The 22,475-nt window shown below is 34.0% G+C and overlaps 1 protein-coding gene across 5 annotated transcripts in view; it reads right to left on the bottom strand.

The window, feature by feature from the left end:
• Positions 1–22,475, bottom strand: part of LOC149790573 (uncharacterized) — a 199,077-nt gene that overhangs the window by 18,866 nt on the left and 157,736 nt on the right. For all 5 annotated transcript variants that reach the window (XM_089972651.1, XM_089972648.1, XM_089972650.1 and 2 more), the window contains 4 exons: positions 17,802–17,888; positions 10,581–10,708; positions 9,533–9,680; positions 6,469–6,708 (listed from right to left, as the gene is read on the bottom strand). In XM_089972651.1, the coding sequence (XP_089828777.1) occupies positions 6,469–6,708; positions 9,533–9,680; positions 10,581–10,708; positions 17,802–17,888 (603 nt within the window). The remainder of the gene's footprint in view (positions 1–6,468; positions 6,709–9,532; positions 9,681–10,580; positions 10,709–17,801; positions 17,889–22,475) is intronic.

The following is a 22,475-nucleotide window of genomic DNA, read 5'->3' as shown; positions in this document are numbered from 1 at the left end:
ATGACAGAACTAAGACCAAATGAGGTTATCAAAGGAAAATATACCACTGTTATAAAGATGACTAAACTAAGACCAAATGAGGTCATCAAAAGGAAATATACCACTGTTATAAAGATGACTAAACTAAGACCAAATGAGGTCATCAAAAGGAAATATACCACTGCTCTAAAGATGACTAAACTATGACCAAATGAGGTTATCAAAGGGAAATATACCACTGTTATAAAGATGACAGAACTATGACCAAATGAGGTCATCAAAGGGAAATATACCACTGTTATAAAGATGACAGAACTATGACCAAACGAGGTCATCAAAGAGAAATATACCACTGTTATAAAGATGACAGAACTAAGACCAAATGGGGTTATCAAAGGGATATATACCACTGTTATAAAGATGACTAAATTAGGACCAACTGAGGTTATCAAAGGGAAATATACCACTGTTATAAAGATGACTAAATTAGGACCAACTGAGGTTATCAAAGGGAAATATACCACTGTTATAAAGATGACTAAACTATGACCAAATGAGGTTATCAAAGGGAAATATACCACTGTTATAAAGATGACAGAACTATGACCAAAAGAGGTCATCAAAGGGAAATATACCACTGTTATAAAGATGACTAAACTATGACCAAATGAGGTTATCAAAGGGAAATATACCACTGTTATAAAGATGACTAAACTATGACCAAATGAGGTTATCAAAGAGAAATATACCACTGTTATAAAGATGACTAAATTAGGACCAAATGAGGTTATCAAAGAGAAATATACCACTGTTATAAAGATGACTAAACTATGACCAAATGAGGTCATCAAAGGGAAATATACCACTGTTATAAAGATGACAGAACTATAACCAAAAGAGGTCATCAAAGGAAAATATACCACTGTTATAAAGATGACAGAACTAAGACCAAATGAGGTCATCAAAGGGATATATAACACTGTCATAAAGATGACTAAACTAAGACCAAATGAGGTTATCAAAGGAAAATATACCACTGTTATAAAGATGACTAAACTAAGACCAAATGAGGTCATCAAAAGGAAATATACCACTGCTCTAAAGATGACTAAACTAAGACCAAATGAGGTCATCAAAAGGAAATATACCACTGCTCTAAAGATGACTAAACTAAGACCAAATGAGGTCATCAAAGGGAAATATACCACTGTTATAAAGATGACAGAACTAAGACCAAATGAGGTTATCAAAGGGATATATAACACTGTCATAAAGATGACTAAACTAAGACCAAATGGGGTTATCAAAGGGAAATATACCACTGTTATAAAGATGACTAAATTAGGACCAAATGAGGTTATCAAAGGGAAATATACCACTGTTATAAAGATGACAGAACTAAGACCAAATGAGGTTATCAAAGGGATATATAACACTGTCATAAAGATGACTAAACTAAGACAAAATGAGGTTATCAAAGGGAAATATACCACTGTTATAAAGATGACAGAACTATGACCAAATGAGGTTACCAAAGGGAAATATACCACTGTTATAAAGATGACTAAACTATGACCAAATGAGGTTATCAAAGGGAAATATACCACTGTTATAAAGATGACTAAATTAGGACCAACTGAGGTTATCAAAGGGAAATATACCACTGTTATAAAGATGACTAAACTATGACCAAATGAGGTCATCAAAGGGAAATATACCACTGTCATAAAGATGACTAAACTAAGACCAAATGAGGTTATCAAAGGGAAATATACCACTGTTATAAAGATGACTAAACTATGACGAAATGAGGTCATCAAAGGGAAATATACCACTGTTATAAAGATGACAGAACTATGACCAAATGAGGTTATCAAAGGGAAATATACCACTGTTATAAAGATGACTAAACTATGATCAAATGAGGTTATCAAAGGGAAATATACCACTGTTATAAAGATGACAGAACTATGACCAAAAGAGGTCATCAAAGGGAAATATACCACTGTTATAAAGATGACTAAACTATGACCAAATGAGGTTATCAAAGAGAAATATACCACTGTTATAAAGATGACTTAATTAGGACCAACTGAGGTTATCAAAGGGAAATATACCACTGTTATAAAGATGACTAAACTATGACCAACTGAGGTTATCAAAGGGAAATATACCACTGTTATAAAAATGACTAAACTATGACCAAATGAGGTTATCAAAGGGAAATATACCACTGTTATAAAGATGAGAGAACTATGACCAAAAGAGGTCATCAAAGGGAAATATACCACTGTTATAAAGATGACTAAACTATGACCAAATGAGGTTATCAAAGGGAAATATACCACTGTTATAAAGATGACTAAACTATGACCAAATGAGGTTATCAAAGGGAAATATACCACTGTTATAAAGATGACTAAACTATGACCAAATGAGGTTATCAAAGAGAAATATACCACTGTTATAAAGATGACTAAATTAGGACCAAATGAGGTTATCAAAGAGAAATATACCACTGTTATAAAGATGACTAAACTATGACCAAATGAGGTCATCAAAGGGAAATATACCACTGTTATAAAGATGACAGAACTATAACCAAAAGAGGTCATCAAAGGGAAATATACCACTGTTATAAAGATGACAGAACTAAGACCAAATGAGGTCATCAAAGGGATACATAACACTGTCATAAAGATGACAGAACTAAGACCAAATGAGGTTATGAAAGGAAAATGTACCACTGTTATAAAGATGACTAAACTAAGACCAAATGAGGTCATCAAAGGGAAATATACCACTGTTATAAAGATGACTAAACTAAGACCAAATGAGGTCATCAAAAGGAAATATACCACTGTTATAAAGATGACTAAACTAAGACCAAATGAGGTCATCAAAAGGAAATATACCACTGCTCTAAAGATGACTAAACTATGACCAAATGAGGTTATCAAAGGGAAATATACCACTGTTATAAAGATGACAGAACTATGACCAAATGAGGTCATCAAAGGGAAATATACCACTGTTATAAAGATGACAGAACTATGACCAAACGAGGTCATCAAAGAGAAATATACCACTGTTATAAAGATGACAGAACTAAGACCAAATGGGGTTATCAAAGGGATATATACCACTGTTATAAAGATGACTAAATTAGGACCAACTGAGGTTATCAAAGGGAAATATACCACTGTTATAAAGATGACTAAACTATGACCAAATGAGGTTATCAAAGGGAAATATACCACTGTTATAAAGATGACAGAACTATGACCAAAAGAAGTCATCAAAGGGAAATATACCACTGTTATAAAGATGACTAAACTATGACCAAATGAGGTTATCAAAGGGAAATATACGACTGTTATAAAGATGACTAAACTATGACCAAATGAGGTTATCAAAGAGAAATATACCACTGTTATAAAGATGACTAAATTAGGACCAAATGAGGTTATCAAAGAGAAATATACCACTGTTATAAAGATGACTAAACTATGACCAAATGAGGTCATCAAAGGGAAATATACCACTGTTATAAAGATGACAGAACTATAACCAAAAAAGGTCATCAAAGGAAAATATACCACTGTTATAAAGATGACAGAACTAAGACCAAATGAGGTCATCAAAGGGATATATAACACTGTCATAAAGATGACAGAACTAAGACCAAATGAGGTTATCAAAGGAAAATATACCACTGTTATAAAGATGACTAAACTAAGACCAAATGAGGTTATCAAAGGGAAATATACCACTGTTATAAAGATGACTAAACTATGACCAAATGAGGTCATCAAAGGGAAATATACCACTGTTATAAAGATGACAGAACTATGACCAAAAGAGGTCATCAAAGGGAAATATACCACTGTTATAAAGATGACAGAACTAAGACCAAATGAGGTTATCAAAGGGATATATAACACTGTCATAAAGATGACTAAACTAAGACCAAATGGGGTTATCAAAGGGAAATATACCACTGTTATAAAGATGACTAAATTAGGACCAAATGAGGTTATCAAAGGGAAATATACCACTGTTATAAAGATGACAGAACTAAGACCAAATGAGGTTATCAAAGGGATATATAACACTGTCATAAAGATGACTAAACTAAGACCAAATGAGGTTATCAAAGGGAAATATACCACTGTTATAAAGATGACTAAACTATAACCAAATGAGGTTATCAAAGGGAAATATACCACTGTTATAAAGATGACTAAACTATGACCAAATGAGGTTATCAAAGGGAAATATACCACTGTTATGACTACTTTATTACAAATAAATGTAAACCCAATTTAGTCTACTGGGAAATGGAAAACATAATTATTTAACAACACTTGTTAATGATTTAATACATGATACCCAATTTGTTTTATTTGATATGCCCAATTGCTTTGTCTCCCTTTGTATGCTCTCTGGTGGAAGAAATAAAAGAAGCTTGCAGTCACATGTTGGCTCAATAAAATACTGACAACCATTGATTTTTACAGTTACTCAAGTGAATCCTAAATTGATTCTGCCAACAGTCTTAAGATGAAATGTTGTTTTTCTTTTATTGTTACCTTTAACAAGCTCACAGTTCACTTTTGTTTCAGAAGTTGCTTGATCACAAGTTGTGAAGCATGTCAGAAGCTTTTGTTGCTGCCTCTCAACAACACATTAAGTTAATCCATACGATAATCAGGGTAATTAAAGTGCTTTCATGACCTGTTTGTTGAACATTCAATAACCTGTGAATTAGTACAGGTACAAGATTCCTTAATATCTGTTCAAACTTAAATCTGTGTTTTTTATTAGCTTTCAACAAAGATTTCCAGATATTCTGTTATACTATTTAAAATTTTATTATGAATGTTCAAAATATGATGTCTGGAAAACTGGAGGGTCTGACAAATTAGATGAATTACAGTACTGCTAATTATAACAAACTATCACACTTTACCCTCTTTATGATGCTGTTGATGGGAAACATAACATGCATTATGAATGATGCACCCTTTCATGAGGTACAGTGTGCCAAAGCAGTCATAAGAAGGCAATGTCATAACAAAGCAGTCATAAGAAGGTAGTGTCATAACAAAGCAGTGTCATAACACAGCAGTCATAAGAAGGCAGTGTCATAACAAAGCAGTCATAAGAAGGCAGTGTCATAACAAAGCAGTCATAAGAAGGCAGTGTCATAAGAAGGCTGTCATAAGAAGGCAGTGTCATAACAAGGCTTTTGTCATAACAATGGAAACCCTGCAGGTATTTAATAAAACAAAATCATATGAAATTTGGTTCTGAATATCAAGAACTGAAACCAAGTGACTATATATATAAAAAAATGAATCAAACTGTGCCATGACCATGCACAGAATATGTGGGCCAGCTGTATACAGAGGGACTATATAGTGAGGGAGCATTGTAGTAATGGTAGAAGTATTCATTTAAGTTGTGTTACCTCACTAATAACCCCAAAAATGTTTTGGTTTTTCTTCTTCATTTTTTTTGGAGAAAATGTGTGTATTATGTTATTAGTGAGTTAACAGCGTAATGCATGCATTGCTGACACTTAGGTGGATTTCTTCATTAACAGTTCCAACTTATCATGGTGGCACCATTATCATTATTGAACCTGCATTATTGCTACATCCAAATACAGAAGGTGAGATCATCATATTGCTATGTCCAAATACAGGAGCTGAGATCATCATATTACTATGTTCAAATACAGGAGCTGAGATCATCATATTGCCATGTCCAAATACAGGAGTTGAGATCATCATATTGCTATGTCCAAATACAGGAGTTTAGATCATCCTATTGCTATGTCCAAATACAGGAGTTGAGATCATCATATTGCTATGTCCAAATACAGGAGCTGAGATCATCATACTGCTATGTCCAAATACAGGAGTCGAGATCATCATATTTCACAAGGCATCAATAATTGAACACAGGACTCTAGCTTGGAATCAGACACATACATGTCTAGATTATAAGTCCAGACCAACTTGGTTAGTAAGTGATGTTGTACACTGCAAGACATCTTGCTGTTTACCTGGGCATTCATCCTCCAATATCAACTAGATTCACCTCTTGGTGTTTAAAACATGTCCTCATCACAGTTCTATTTGACTCTCAGTGTGGCACATTACGATCTCACCAAAAGTAACATGCCAGTGTGGCACTTTAAGATCTGACCAAAAGTAACATGCCAGTGTGGCACATTAAGGTCTCACCAAAAGTAACATGCCAGTGTGGCACATTAAGATCTCACCAAAAGTAATATGCCAGTGTGGCACATTAAGATCTCACCAAAAGTAACATGCAGAAAAAAAAGCTACCATCAAGCTCTGAACTCACAGCTTCTGTGCCATTATCAGGTGTACATAAAACTAATGTCCAGAACAGATAGGTTGGTTTGGTAGGGGGCCTTATAACTCAAATGACACATGGTAAAAGACACAGACTTACCTCTGACAATGTTTCCTCCATTTCCTGACATAGAGAGCTCCTGGATCTGGTTAGCTGTTCCCTCATCTCAGAGATCTGCTGTGTAAGATCAGGCCAAATCTGTCCTGCAGATGAGACAGATGCCATGGAAACAGATGACCTGTTTGAAGGAGATTCATATTCCTCATCATCGTCAAGAAGGGAATCATGGCTGATCATGATCTGCTGCTGGTACAGCTGTTCTCGTAACAGGTTTATCATCTAAAGAGTGAGGAGTAAGAAAATACTCAATCTGATGTCAAACTTTTTGCTGGATTATACAATATGGCCTCTAAATAACTTAGCCTTTGCTTTACCATCAACAACATACACAGCATGTGTGCAATTTATTTTCAAGCATGATATAAGGGTGATTCTAGATTTTCAAAGATTTGAGCCATGTGACACCTTACCTCTAGAAAATGTGGACCAAAAGTGATTCAGCTGGATAAGAGATCATAAGGATGCTACATACATGTAACATGCATATAATGCTTGACATTTGTTTCTCATATGGCTGTTATCTATATGTATCATACACATAATGCTTAAAATGTATTTCTCATATGGCTGTTACAATATGTAGCATGAATATAATGCTTGACATTTATATCTCATATGGCTGTTACCTATATGTAACATGCACATAATGCCTGACATTTATTTCTCATATGGCTGTTACCTATATGTAACATGCACATAATGCCTAACATTTATTTCTCATATGGCTGTTACCTATATGTAACATGCACATAATGCCTGACATTTATTTCTCATATGGCTGTTACCTATATGTAACATGCATATACTGCCTGACATTTATTTCTCATATGGCTGTTACCTATATGTAACATGCACATAATACCTGACATTTATTTCTCATATGGCTGTTACCTATATGTAACATGCATATAATGCCTGACATTTATTTCTCATATGGCTGTTACCTATATATAACATGCACATACTGCCTGACATTTATGGCATCTGTAGAAAGGTAAATTCCACATGCTGCTACATATACTTTAAAAAAATTGTATGTATCTGCACAGGCAAAAGACTTTGTTTCACAAGTTTCAAATTTCAATTTACAAAGCACCTTCTGCTTCTCACTTATTTTAGATCCTTTTAAATATTTTAATAAAAAAGATTTTATTTAACTCACTTTTTACATAAGAGGGCTAATCTACTCTGAAGCTCTATATGTACAAACATATATACAGCATGCAATCAATTACTACCTTTCTTATACATGTTTGCATGCACACACATATACAAATACTAATTAAAAACCATGTACAATTTGTACATATGCTTACAGACTAAATTACTGTTAGTGTTTATAGGTCAAAGTTCAACTTAAGCAAACACATTCAAATATAAATTTATTTACAGAAAAGCAGCTTGAAGAGGTTGTGTTAATTATGATGTAGTAAATTTCATCTATTTAATACATTAATTGTGTTAACCTGATATACTAGTAATATTGGCTTCCATTTCACCCATAACATTATTTTAATCATGACTTGATTTCAGCCTTTGAATGCCCTGTGTTAATCCTGACTTCAATTTCACTCATTTAATACATTGCATTAATCCTGACTTCAAGTTCATTCATTTAATATGAGTTAATCATGACTTTAATTTCACACATTTAATATAAAGAGTTAATAATGATTTTGATTTCATTATTTTAATACATTGCATTAATCATGACTTCAATTTCACTCATTTAATAAAATGAGTTATTCATGACTTTGATTTCACTCATTTAATACATTGCACTAATCATGAGTTTGATTTCGCTCATTTAATATAATGAGTTAATCATGACTTCTATTTCACTCATTTAATACATTACATTAATCATGTCTTCAATTTCACTCATTTAATAGTCTTCAATTTCACTCATTTAATATAATGAGTTAATCATGACTTCAATTTCACACATTTAATACATTGCATTAACCATGAGTTCAATTTCACTCATTTAATATAATGAGTCAATCATGACTTCAGTTTCACTCATTTAATATAATGAGTCAATCATGGCTTCAAATTCACTCATTTAATATAATGAGTTAATCATGACTTCAGTTTCACTCATTTAATATAATGAGTCTCGTGGGTCGGTGGTTCTTTCCGGGGTTTTCCCGGGTTCTTCCTCCACCATTAATACTGGCCGCCATGTATAGCCTATCGCGTGCTGAAAAATGGCGTTAAACCCCACAACAACAACAACAACAATTAATATAATGAGTCAATCATGGCTTCAATTTCACTCATTTAATATAATGAGTTAATCATGACTTCAATTTCACTCATTTAATATCACGAGTTAATCATGAATTTGATTTCACTGGCTTAATACATTGCAATAATCATTTCACTCATTTAATGTAAAGAGTTAATCATGACTTTGATTTCACTCATTTAATACACTGCATTAACCAACACTCTGATTTGTGCTAATGACCTCAATTTCACCCATTTAATATTTAATACATTGTGTTAACCTGATATACTAGTAATCATGACGTCGATATCACCCATATAATGCCTCTATTATATTAACCTGATATACTAGTAACCATGACATCAATTTCACCGCTTTAATACATTTACTGTGTTAACCTGATAATCACGTTTGCTCAAACCCATTTATAAGTCATGTATAAACTAAGGTATTATTAATAATTTATATGGAGGCCTGGGTCATTAGGCATGCATAGGTATGGCAACCTGTCAGAACGTAGTATCAGACAATTGTATCACTGGCTGGTGCAATGATTTTTTTTCTTCTGTGCTTTAGGTAAACTTGTGATGTACACATCAATATTTATCCACATACCAAGAGACATAGCCCTATGGCCAACCATACTCGACAGTTGACCACATAAAAAGCAATGGATAACTAAGGCAGAGACATATGGACGCACAAAGATTTCACAATGATCATTATGTAGAATCTCCAGCCAAAGTGATCTTGCCAAAAATCAATTAGTTTTGATTTCAGACAAAGCATCAATTCATGTTTAAAGGTTACCTGGTTGACAACTTCCAGGGTATCAAGAGGGTGGAAGTTCTCATTTCCAGCACAAATACCAGACAGTCTACTGGAAATAAGCTGTTCCATTTCCAATACCTCCTTCTTCACCTCACACCACAGCATCTGTAGATCCTCCACTTCAGCCCTACATGCAATGAAATGATATGTCAAATTATGAAATATTATCTTAACTCAGAAGCAACAAGTACAACTATATATGTTTTGCTTTCCATGCAAAAGTTGGCTGAAGCTCACAAAATTCCCATGCTTTTTATAGCACAAAATTCCCAAGCTTTTTATAGCACAAAATTCCCAAGCTTTTTATAGCACAAAATTCCCAAGCTTTTTATAGCACAAAATTCCCAAGCTTTTTATAGCACAAGTATTTAAAGCAATACAATAAACCTCAGAAAGTATAGCACAGTGATCCAGTTTTAGTGGGCATGACTTTCATACCCCAAGATGCACCTACAATACAAGTTAATAGCAATAAGTAAAATGGCATTATGACCTTGAAATTACTTTCAAGCAAAGCAAGTGTTCTGTTAAAATTTCTCCCATCTACACTGTTCTTTTGATATACTGTTAATTCATATATCCCCAAACATTTGTACCCAGTAAAAATTAATGAAATCACAGCACATCCCACTGTATATAACCTGCAAAAACGTTAGAACAAAACCTTCATATATTTTAAGCATGATCATAATCATGAAAACCTTCACATTTATTTTATGAGGACAAATGTTAAATATGCAACCTTCACATTGTTTTTAGAAGGATGATGTGAAAGCTTCACATTTTTTTTATGAGGATGATGATAAATTTGAAACCTTCACATTTTTTGAGGATGATGATACATGTGAAAGCTTCACATTTTTTATGAGGGTGATGATAAATGTGAAACCTGCACATTCTTTATGAGGATGAAGCTGTTCCCATGATGAATGCGATTCTCTATCTCACCATGCTTACACTGGTGAGTCAAGAATGGTGGCTGCTGTGTATATTTAGTTTCTGTATACATGATATTGCAGCATGATACCTTTCTTCCTCTGAAAGTTCCTCATATGCGGTTTGGTAAGTGTTGAAGAATGCAGTCTCCATGAATGTAAGTTCCACCTTGTATTTCTGTAATGCATGCTGAACCAGCTGTGACTCTTCCTCCAGCCGCTGAAAACAGAAAATAACTTAACAACATCTCTATTTGTTTGGTTTTTCAAAATTATGGGGGATTTGGTCTCAAAAATGAAGGAATTAATTGCATGGGGAATATAAACAAACAAGCAGGCCTGAGATCATTTACCTGGCTGCCATCTGATTAAAATATCCAAATGCATGTCTTGAAGCAGTTAACCAGAAAATCTCAGCAAGGCTAACTGTAGAAATTCTTCCAATGCTGTTAACTGCATATGAAAGCAACTGTTTCAATGTTTCTCTTGTTTGTGAATCAACATCGGTATTAGCAGGCACATTAACATCCTTATTCAAAAAATAAAAGGCCTCTATGACGGTGTTTTCTCTCCGAGTTGCTCAAATCTTGTAGTGCATGCAGTAAATTTGCAGCTTTATCAAAAGGGTTGTCAGCTTGAAAACAAGTCAGTGCTGCCTTTACAAGCAAAATATAAACTTAAATCAAAATTGTTATGGCAGGAAACACATTGTTTATACAGCAAAACAAATATTAATTAAAGTACAGGTTGTTAGGACTTGCATGAAATAGGATGCAATATATATGCTAGTAAATACCCATGGTAAACAACACTGACCGGCACTTCACTTTGTGGCAGGTAGTATTTAATTACCCATAATATCTTAAAATGCAAATAACTGTAGATACAATTAATGTGTAATGAATGCTGTCATGAAATGGATAAAAACACAGAACATACAATAATCACATTTCTGAATGGGAATAGTGGCATAGAAACAAAAAAAATATTTGAAATAACAGTATTTTTATGTACTGCAAACATCTTGAGTTTCAAACATAACCTGTAGATTATTCATTTATTTATGTTGCGCTTATAAGACGACCCTTTTGCATAAATAAAATTTTCAGTGAAAAAGGTTGACTTGTAAGTGAGGTTTTTCTTCTTTTAGCAAGAGTTGTCATAGTTACAGCAGATTGGCACCATTTGTACAAATCTTCAAATAGGCAGATTGGCACTATTTGTACAAATCTTCAAATAGATTGGCACTATTTGTACAAATCTTCAAATAGGTAGATTGGCACTATTTGTACAAATCTTCAAATAGGTAGATTGGCACTATTTGTACAAATCTTCAAATAGCAGATTGGCACTATTTGTACAAATCTTCAAACAGATTGCTGTTATTTGTACAAATCTTCAAATAGATTGGCACTATCTGTACAAATCTTCAAATAGGCAGATTGGCACTGTTTGTACAAATCTTCAAATAAGCAGATTGGCACTATATGTACAAATCTTCAAACAGATTGCCATTATTTGTACAAATCTTCAAATAGATTGGGACTATCTGTACAAATCTTCAAATAGGCAGATTGGCACTATTTGTACAAATCTTTAAATAGGGACAATTCTGATCACCAGTTTCAAGGTCACTTAATAGTTTTTCCATATTTGATATTGGTGGTTATATTTGATAGAGGAAGAGCAAACAAATTTGCACAAATTCCCAATCTCTTCATGCCAGGATGGTATCTGCCAAATTTGGTTGCATTCAGTCCAGCTTAACATGGTCTTTGTCAAAAGTAATAATATGTGTAAAATAATTGAATAAGAATATTGCAAAATGCCTCGTTTTGCCTGATGTGACTTGGCATAATCCAAAATCCTTGAAAAATCACTTGAGTATGAAAAGTAAGTCACTATAACCCACTTTAGCCCTGGTGAATAGCACCCTCTAAAATACATCCAACAAACTGCATGACTGTACATACAGCTGGGTTGAATGCAAAAATTTATCCTAAGTATTGGAGCATAAAAATTTCATCACTATGACCTACTTTTTGCACATGGTTAAGTAGAAAGCCTCCAAGATGAAAAGACCCATTAAGTTACACGTCTAGATATACATAACATTGTCAGGAAAACAGACCCATTAAGTTACATGACTAAATATACATGTATCAGAAAAACAAACCATTAAGTTACATGACTATATATATATATATATATATATATATATATATATATATATATATATATAAAAGTGTCAGGAAAACAGACCCATTAAGCTACATGACTAGATATATATACAACAGTGTCAGGAAAACAGACCCATTAAGTTACATGACTAGATATATATAACAGTGTCAGGAAAACAGACCCATTAAGTTACATGACTAGATATATATAACAGTGTCAGGAAAACAGACCCATTAAGCTACATGACTAGATATATATAACAGTGTCAGGAAAACAGACCCATTAAGCTACATGACTAGATATATATACAACAGTGTCAGGAAAACAGACCCATTAAGTTACATGACTAGATATATACAACAGTGTCAGGAAAACAGACCCATTAAGCTACATGACTAGATATATATACAACAGTGTCAGGAAAACAGACCCATTAAGTTACATGACTAGATATATATAACAGTGTCAGGAAAACAGACCCATTAAGTTACATGACTAGATATATATACAACAGTGTCAGGAAAACAGACCCATTAAGTTACATGACTAGATATATATAACAGTGTCAGGAAAACAGACCCATTAAGTTACATGACTAGATATATATAACAGTGTCAGGAAAACAGACCCATTAAGCTACATGACTAGATATATATACAACAGTGTCAGGAAAACAGACCCATTAAGTTACATGACTAGATATATACAACAGTGTCAGGAAAACAGACCCATTAAGTTACATGACTAGATATATATACAACAGTGTCAGGAAAACAGACCCATTAAGTTACATGACTAGATATATACAACAGTGTCAGGAAAACAGACCCATTAAGTTACATGACTAGATATATATACAGCAGTGTCAGGAAAACAGACCCATTATATAACAGTGTCAGGAAAACAGACCCATTAAGTTACATGACTAGATATATATGAAAGTGTCAGGAAAACAGACCCATTAAGTTACATGACTAAATATACATGTGTCAGGAAAACAAACCATTAAGTTACATGACTAGATATATATAAAAGTGTCAGGAAAACAGACCCATTAAGCTACATGACTAGATATATTTACAACAGTGTCAGGAAAACAGACCCATTAAGTTACATGACTAGATATATACAACAGTGTCAGGAAAACAGACCCATTAAGCTACATGACTAGATATATTTACAACAGTGTCAGGAAAACAGACCCATTAAGTTACATGACTAGATATATACAACAGTGTCAGGAAAACAGACCCATTAAGCTACATGACTAGATATATATACAACAGTGTCAGGAAAACAGACCCATTAAGTTACATGACTAGATATATATAACAGTGTCAGGAAAACAGACCCATTAAGTTACATGACTAGATATATACAACAGTGTCAGGAAAACAGATCCATTAAGTTACATGACTAGATATATATACAACAGTGTCAGGAAAACAGACTCATTAAGTTACATGACTAGATATATATAACAGTGTCAGGAAAACAGACCCATTAAGTTACATGACTAGATATATAAACAACAGTGTCAGGAAAACAGACCCATTAAGTTACATGACTAGATATATATAACAGTGTCAGGAAAACAGACCCATTAAGCTACATGACTAGATATATATACAACAGTGTCAGGAAAACAGACCCATTAAGTTACATGACTAGATATATACAACAGTGTCAGGAAAACAGACCCATTAAGTTACATGACTAGATATATATACAACAGTGTCAGGAAAACAGACCCATTAAGTTACATGACTAGATATATATAACAGTGTCAGGAAAACAGACCCATTAAGCTACATGACTAGATATATATACAACAGTGTCAGGAAAACAGACCCATTAAGTTACATGACTAGATATATATACAACAGTGTCAGGAAAACAGACCCATTAAGCTACATGACTAGATATATATACAACAGTGTCAGGAAAACAGACCCATTAAGTTACATGACTAGATATATATAACAGTGTCAGGAAAACAGACCCATTAAGTTACATGACTAGATATATACAACAGTGTCAGGAAAACAGACCCATTAAGTTACATGACTAGATATATATAACAGTGTCAGGAAAACAGACCCATTAAGCTACATGACTAGATATATATAACAGTGTCAGGAAAACAGACCCATTAAGCTACATGACTAGATATATATACAACAGTGTCAGGAAAACAGACCCATTAAGTTACATGACTAGATATATACAACAGTGTCAGGAAAACAGACCCATTAAGCTACATGACTAGATATATATACAACAGTGTCAGGAAAACAGACCCATTAAGTTACATGACTAGATATATATAACAGTGTCAGGAAAACAGACCCATTAAGTTACATGACTAGATATATACAACAGTGTCAGGAAAACAGACCCATTAAGTTACATGACTAGATATATATACAACAGTGTCAGGAAAACAGACCCATTAAGTTACATGACTAGATATATATACAACAGTGTCAGGAAAACAGACCCATTAAGTTACATGACTAGATATATATAACAGTGTCAGGAAAACAGACCCATTAAGTTACATGACTAGATATATATACAACAGTGTCAGGAAAACAAACCCATTAAGTTACATGACTAGATATATATAACAGTGTCAGGAAAACAGACCCATTAAGCTACATGACTAGATATATATACAACAGTGTCAGGAAAACAGACCCATTAAGTTACATGACTAGATATATACAACAGTGTCAGGAAAACAGACCCATTAAGTTACATGACTAGATATATATACAACAGTGTCAGGAAAACAGACCCATTAAGTTACATGACTAGATATATACAACAGTGTCAGGAAAACAGACCCATTAAGTTACATGACTAGATATATATACAGCAGTGTCAGGAAAACAGACCCATTATATAACAGTGTCAGGAAAACAGACCCATTAAGTTACATGACTAGATATATATGAAAGTGTCAGGAAAACAGACCCATTAAGTTACATGACTAAATATACATGTGTCAGGAAAACAAACCATTAAGTTACATGACTAGATATATATAAAAGTGTCAGGAAAACAGACCCATTAAGCTACATGACTAGATATATATACAACAGTGTCAGGAAAACAGACCCATTAAGTTACATGACTAGATATATACAACAGTGTCAGGAAAACAGACCCATTAAGCTATATGACTAGATATATATACAACAGTGTCAGGAAAACAGACCCATTAAGTTACATGACTAGATATATATAACAGTGTCAGGAAAACAGACCCATTAAGTTACATGACTAGATATATACAACAGTGTCAGGAAAACAGACCCATTAAGTTACATGACTAGATATATATACAACAGTGTCAGGAAAACAGACCCATTAAGTTACATGACTAGATATATATAACAGTGTCAGGAAAACAGACCCATTAAGTTACATGACTAGATATATATACAACAGTGTCAGGAAAACAGACCCATTAAGTTACATGACTAGATATATATAACAGTGTCAGGAAAACAGACCCATTAAGCTACATGACTAGATATATATACAACAGTGTCATGAAAACAGACCCATTAAGTTACATGACTAGATATATACAACAGTGTCAGGAAAACAGACCCATTAAGTTACATGACTAGATATATATACAACAGTGTCAGGAAAACAGACCCATTAAGTTACATGACTAGATATATATAACAGTGTCAGGAAAACAGACCCATTAAGCTACATGACTAGATATATATACAACAGTGTCAGGAAAACAGACCCATTAAGTTACATGACTAGATATATATAACAGTGTCAGGAAAACAGACCCATTAAGTTACATGACTAGATATATATAACAGTGTCAGGAAAACAGACCCATTAAGCTACATGACTAGATATATATACAACAGTGTCAGGAAAACAGACCCATTAAGTTACATGACTAGATATATACAACAGTGTCAGGAAAACAGACCCATTAAGTTACATGACTAGATATATATACAACAGTGTCAGGAAAACAGACCCATTAAGTTACATGACTAGATATATACAACAGTGTCAGGAAAACAGACCCATTAAGTTACATGACTAGATATATATACAGCAGTGTCAGGAAAACAGACCCATTATATAACAGTGTCAGGAAAACAGACCCATTAAGTTACATGACTAGATATATATGAAAGTGTCAGGAAAACAGACCCATTAAGTTACATGACTAAATATACATGTGTCAGGAAAACAAACCATTAAGTTACATGACTAGATATATATAAAAGTGTCAGGAAAACAGACCCATTAAGTTACATGACTAGACATACATATATCAGGAAAACAGACCCATTAAGTTACATGTCTAGATATCTATATAACAGTGTCAGGAAAACAGAACCAAATGCAAAAAGTTAATACAATCACCAAAGCATGAAATACACACATGAAGTTTCAAAACTATATAAACTGTCAACTTCACTGCACTGAATGCAGCAGTGAGAGTGTTAAGCTTATTCTAAAACAGATCTTGAATCTACATATTGACATACATACACATGTGAAGACAGACTCTTTTCCTTGGTTTCAACATTACTGTTAACACATTGCTGTCTATACCAGGAAATGGTAGACATAAGCCTTTTCCACAGGACACAACCATGCAGCTGCCCCATGGTAACCTGGCCAACAGCTGAATCCAAAACCTCTGTATTACAGTCACTTTCTATTGAACATGATACAATATCAATCACTATTATTCATAAATACCTATGTGTCAAATATCATGGGTACCAATCTGTCAAATATCATGGGTATCAATTTGTCAAATATCATGGGTACCAATCTGTCAAATATCATGGGTATCAATTTGTCAAATATCATGGGTACCAATCTGTCAAATATCATGGGTACCAAGTTCTGTAGAACTTTTTTACTACATACCTTGACTTTAAAGACCCAACAATCATCAATCCTGTTCTGAAAATGATAGGAATGCTTCTCCAATCCATGAATTTAAGCACTTACAAAATTATTTTTTTTTACCATGCCGTGAAATCGATCGATAAGAAAATAAATTTCTTATAATACTCAGGAGTTCTAACAGTTTTGTTGATAGGCCAATAATTCAGTGTCAGACTTACCTTCCGCCTCTCAATTAAATGCAATTTCTTATGGTAATGTCTGTGATGATACTTCAACATCGGGATTTTACCTCCCAATGTGATCATCTGAAAAATAAAGTAGGCATAGAAACCTCTTATACCTAAAATAATAAAAGACTGGTCCATTTAAAAAATGGTTGCATGTAGAGAAGGCAAAGAAAGCCATTACTTGGATTTCTTGAAATAATGACAGCAACATAAACTTCAAGAGAAGGATGCGGATGCAGACCTGAAATAAAATGTCACTTTATTCATATCTATGTGTGTCTCGCAGTGTGGGAAACAGAAAGAATTTTGGACTGTCTAACAGCCCCATGACCCAAGTTTGATTTCACAAAGAATAATAAAATTCTTAAGCTACGATTTTCTTCTAATGGTAATCTGAATCAAAAGATCAGACCTTGCAAATGTTTTTTTAATTTTTTTTGAACAAGTTGCTTGTGTAAATTGTACATTAGGTCATTAATGTCATTATTGTGTGTACATTGTACATTAGATCATTAAAGTCATTATTGTGTGTACAGTACACATCAGGTCATTACAGTCATTATTGTGTGTACATTGTACCTTAGGTCATTACAATCATTACTGTGTGTAAACCGTACATTAGGTCATTAAAGTCAGTATTGTGTGTACATTGTACATTAGGTCATTACAGTCATTATTGTGTGTACAGTGTACATTAAGTCATTAAAGTCAGTATTGTGTGTACATTGTACATTAGGTCATTACAGTCATTATTGTGTGTACAGTGTACATTAGGTCATTACAATCATTACTGTGTGTACATTGTACATTAGGTCATTAAAGTCAGTATTGTGTGTACATTGTACCTTAGGTCATTACAATCATTACTGTGTGTACATTGTACATTAGGTCATTAAAGTCAGTATTGTGTGTACATTGTACATTAGGTCATTACAGTCATTATTGTGTGCACAGTGTACATTAAGTCATTAAAGTCAGTATTGTGTGTACATTGTACATTAGGTCATTACAGTCATTATTGTGTGTACATTGTACATTAGGTCATTAAAGTCAGTATTGTGTGTACAGTGTACCTTAGGTCATTACAATCATTACTGTGTGTACATTGTACATTAGGTCATTAAAGTCAGTATTGTGTGTACATTGTACATTAGGTCATTACAGTCATTATTGTGTGTACAGTGTACATTAAGTCATTAAAGTCAGTATTGTGTGTACATTGTACATTAGGTCATTACAGTCATTATTGTGTGTACAGTGTACATTAGGTCATTAAAGTCATTATTGTGTGTACATTGTACAAAATCCTTAACACAGACAACAGATATCACATATTACATAGATCTCACATAATATGTATTCAGTCTAATCTGAGTCTAGTACTCGGATGTCAAGCCTCTGACTATAGTACTCTGATATCAAAAGCCTCAGTTTGGTAATTCGCAAATATCACATGTATATGTTTAGCAACATAAATACTTTGAAATTAACAGCATTTTGCTTGATCTAAGTGCATTTGCCAGGCAATCTTAGAGTGTTTAAACCAACCATAATTATAAAGCAATCTTTGGGTGTTTAACCCAAATATATTTCAATCTTAGGATGTTTAACCCAAACATAATTATACGGCAATCTTAGGGTGTTTAACCCAATTATAAGGCAATCTTAGGGTGTTTAACCCAATTATAATTATAAGGCAATCTTAGGGTGTTTAACCCAATTATAAGTATAAGGCAATCTTAGGGTGTTTAACCCAATTATAAGTATAAGGCAATCTTAGGGTGTTTAACCCAATTATAAGTATAAGGCAATCTTACGGTGTTTAACCCAATTATAAGTATAAGGCAATCTTAGGGTGTTTAAGTCAACCATAGTTATAAGACAATCCTATTCTGTCAAATAACTAAACTATGCATCATATATGTAACAATACATATTAGAGACATGCTTCAATTTTTAATTACTCATTGCTCAATTAGATTTATATATCTGAAATTTTCCAACATAATTCAAGAGTATCTGCACCCCCTCCTGTTTGTTTGTACCCTCCCTACTGATTTTAAGAAGGTAAAACATCAAGGATATGAGAAAATACACATCAATCATTCAGCAATTTGTGGATTTGAAATGCCAACAAGCTGTCAGTCTAAGCAACCCCCTAGTGACAATCATTCAGCAATTCGTGGACTTGAAATGCCAACAAGCTGAGAGTCTGAGCAACCACCTAGCAACAATCAGGATAGAAATTTATGATTTAAAAAGGACTATGTTTTCTGCATCTTTTTATAACCTGTATGCTTTTTGTTTTTAAAACTGGTAAGTGGGTACAAAAAAAATTGTTGGGTGTGAGAATACTATTACTGAAAATGCATATCATTATAGAATTTGCAGTTATTAGTTTGTTTAAAAAATATATTGAGTATCAAAATTAAAATGAACTCAAAGATAAACATTATTTCAACTCACCTCTTTGCTCCACATGTGGTTATCTGCTACCAAGTTCAAATCACTGGTATACATTGTAGATGATAAACAACAATTATAATTTCAGAACAAAGGCTGTTCTAACTGGTATTTTCAGAAATTTTCATCAAATAGATAAAAGATTTTTTAGAAACTTTTCCTGGAGAGACCCCATTGTTTGCTAAATTATTGGGGGGGGGGGGCATTGAGAGAGACCCCATTGCTTGCTAATCCCTGTGACCAACAGACCAAGTAATTATGTAATTATAGGTCCAGAAAAACCAGGTTCAAAGCTACTAGTAACAAACTGAGAAAAGTGTTAATTATACCTTCTAAAAAAAATATACCAAAATATACCTTACCAACAGACTTACTTGTAGCCAAGATTAGCGGAAAATACTTTTAACTCAGAGACAAAATAAGGAAAATCAAAGTATTCCCAATCCTTGCAAATATAAAAGATGGGAAATGATTAATGTTCCATATATGTTTTACTTCTTAATGCACTAGTCATCCAATGTCATGACATAAGTCTAATTATCAAGTATGATTCAAAGCAGGTCATAAATAACATTTTCAGTGTTAGAAGTTGTTATTTGCTGGCCTATAACTGAGATAGTATGATCTTGATACACTCATATCTTTCCCACATTGGACCTGAATTATACATTCTCTTGCTGATTTATGTCAATACTTACAACAGCTAGAAAGCTCTATATTTTGCAGAACATCCAGGAAGTCATGGCCAGGTTACATCAGGCTGTATTGGTAGAACATCCATAAGTCATGGCCAAGTTATTACCAGGCTGTATTGGTAGAACATCCAGGAAGTCATGGCCAAGTTATTACCAGGCTGTATTGGTAGAACATCCATAAGTCATGGCCAAGTTATTACCAGACTGTATTGGTAGAACATCCATAAGTCATGGCCAAGTTATTACCAGGCTGTATTGGTAGAACATCCTGGAAGTCATGGCCAAGTTACATCAGGCTGTATTGGTAGAACATCCATAAGTCATGGCCAAGTTATTACCAGGCTGTATTGGTAGAATATCCATAAGTCATGGCCAAGTTATTACCAGACTGTATTGGTAGAACATCCATAAGTCATGGCCAAGTTACACCAGGCTGTATTGGTAGAACATCCATAAGTCATGGCCAAGTTACACCAGGCTGTATTGGTAGAACATCCATAAGCCATGGCCAAGTTATTACCAGGCTGTATTGGTAGAATATCCATAAGTCATGGCCAAGTTATTACCAGGCTGTATTGGTAGAACATCCATAAGTCATGGCCAAGTTACACCAGGCTGTATTGGTAGAACATCCATAAGCCATGGCCAAGTTATTACCAGGCTGTATTGGTAGAATATCCATAAGTCATGGCCAAGTTATTACCAGGCTGTATTGGTAGAACATCCATAAGTCATGGCCAAGTTATTACCAGGCTGTATTGGTAGAACATCCATAAGTCATGGCCAAGTTATTACCAGACTGTATTGGTAGAACATCCATAAGTCATGGCCAAGTTACACCAGGCTGTATTGGTAGAACATCCATAAGTCATGGCCAAGTTACACCAGGCTGTATTGGTAGAACATCCATAAGCCATGGCCAAGTTATTACCAGGCTGTATTGGTAGAATATCCATAAGTCATGGCCAAGTTATTACCAGGCTGTATTGGTAGAACATCCATAAGTCATGGCCAAGTTATTACCAGACTGTATTGGTAGAACATCCATAAGTCATGGCCAAGTTACACCAGGCTGTATTGGTAGAACATCCCTAAGCCATGGCCAAGTTATTACCAGCTGTATTGGTAGAACATCCATAAGTCATGGCCAAGTTACACCAGGCTGTATTGGTAGAACATCCATAAGCCATGGCCAAGTTATTACCAGGCTGTATTGGTAGAACATCCAGGAAGTCATGGCCAAGTTATTACCAGGCTGTATTGGTAGAACATCCATTAAGTCATGGCCAAGTTATTACCAGGCTGTATTGGTAGAACATCCATAAGTCATGGCCAAGTTATTACCAGGCTGTATTGGTAGAACATCCAGGAAGTCATGGCCAAGTTATTACCAGGCTGTATTGGTAGAACATCCAGGAAGTCATGGCCAAGTTACACCAGGCTGTATTGGTAGAATATCCAGGAAGCCACGGCCAAGTTACAGTAGATTATCTGTAGAACATCCACT

The sequence above is a fragment of the Sinohyriopsis cumingii genome, chromosome 10, assembly GCF_028554795.1.
Source record: "Sinohyriopsis cumingii isolate HCF-2022 chromosome 10, ASM2855479v2, whole genome shotgun sequence".
Lineage (NCBI taxonomy): Eukaryota > Metazoa > Mollusca > Bivalvia > Unionida > Unionidae > Sinohyriopsis > Sinohyriopsis cumingii.
Note: the sequence above shows the minus strand (reverse complement) of the source record. Positions and strands in the feature narration are given on the sequence as shown.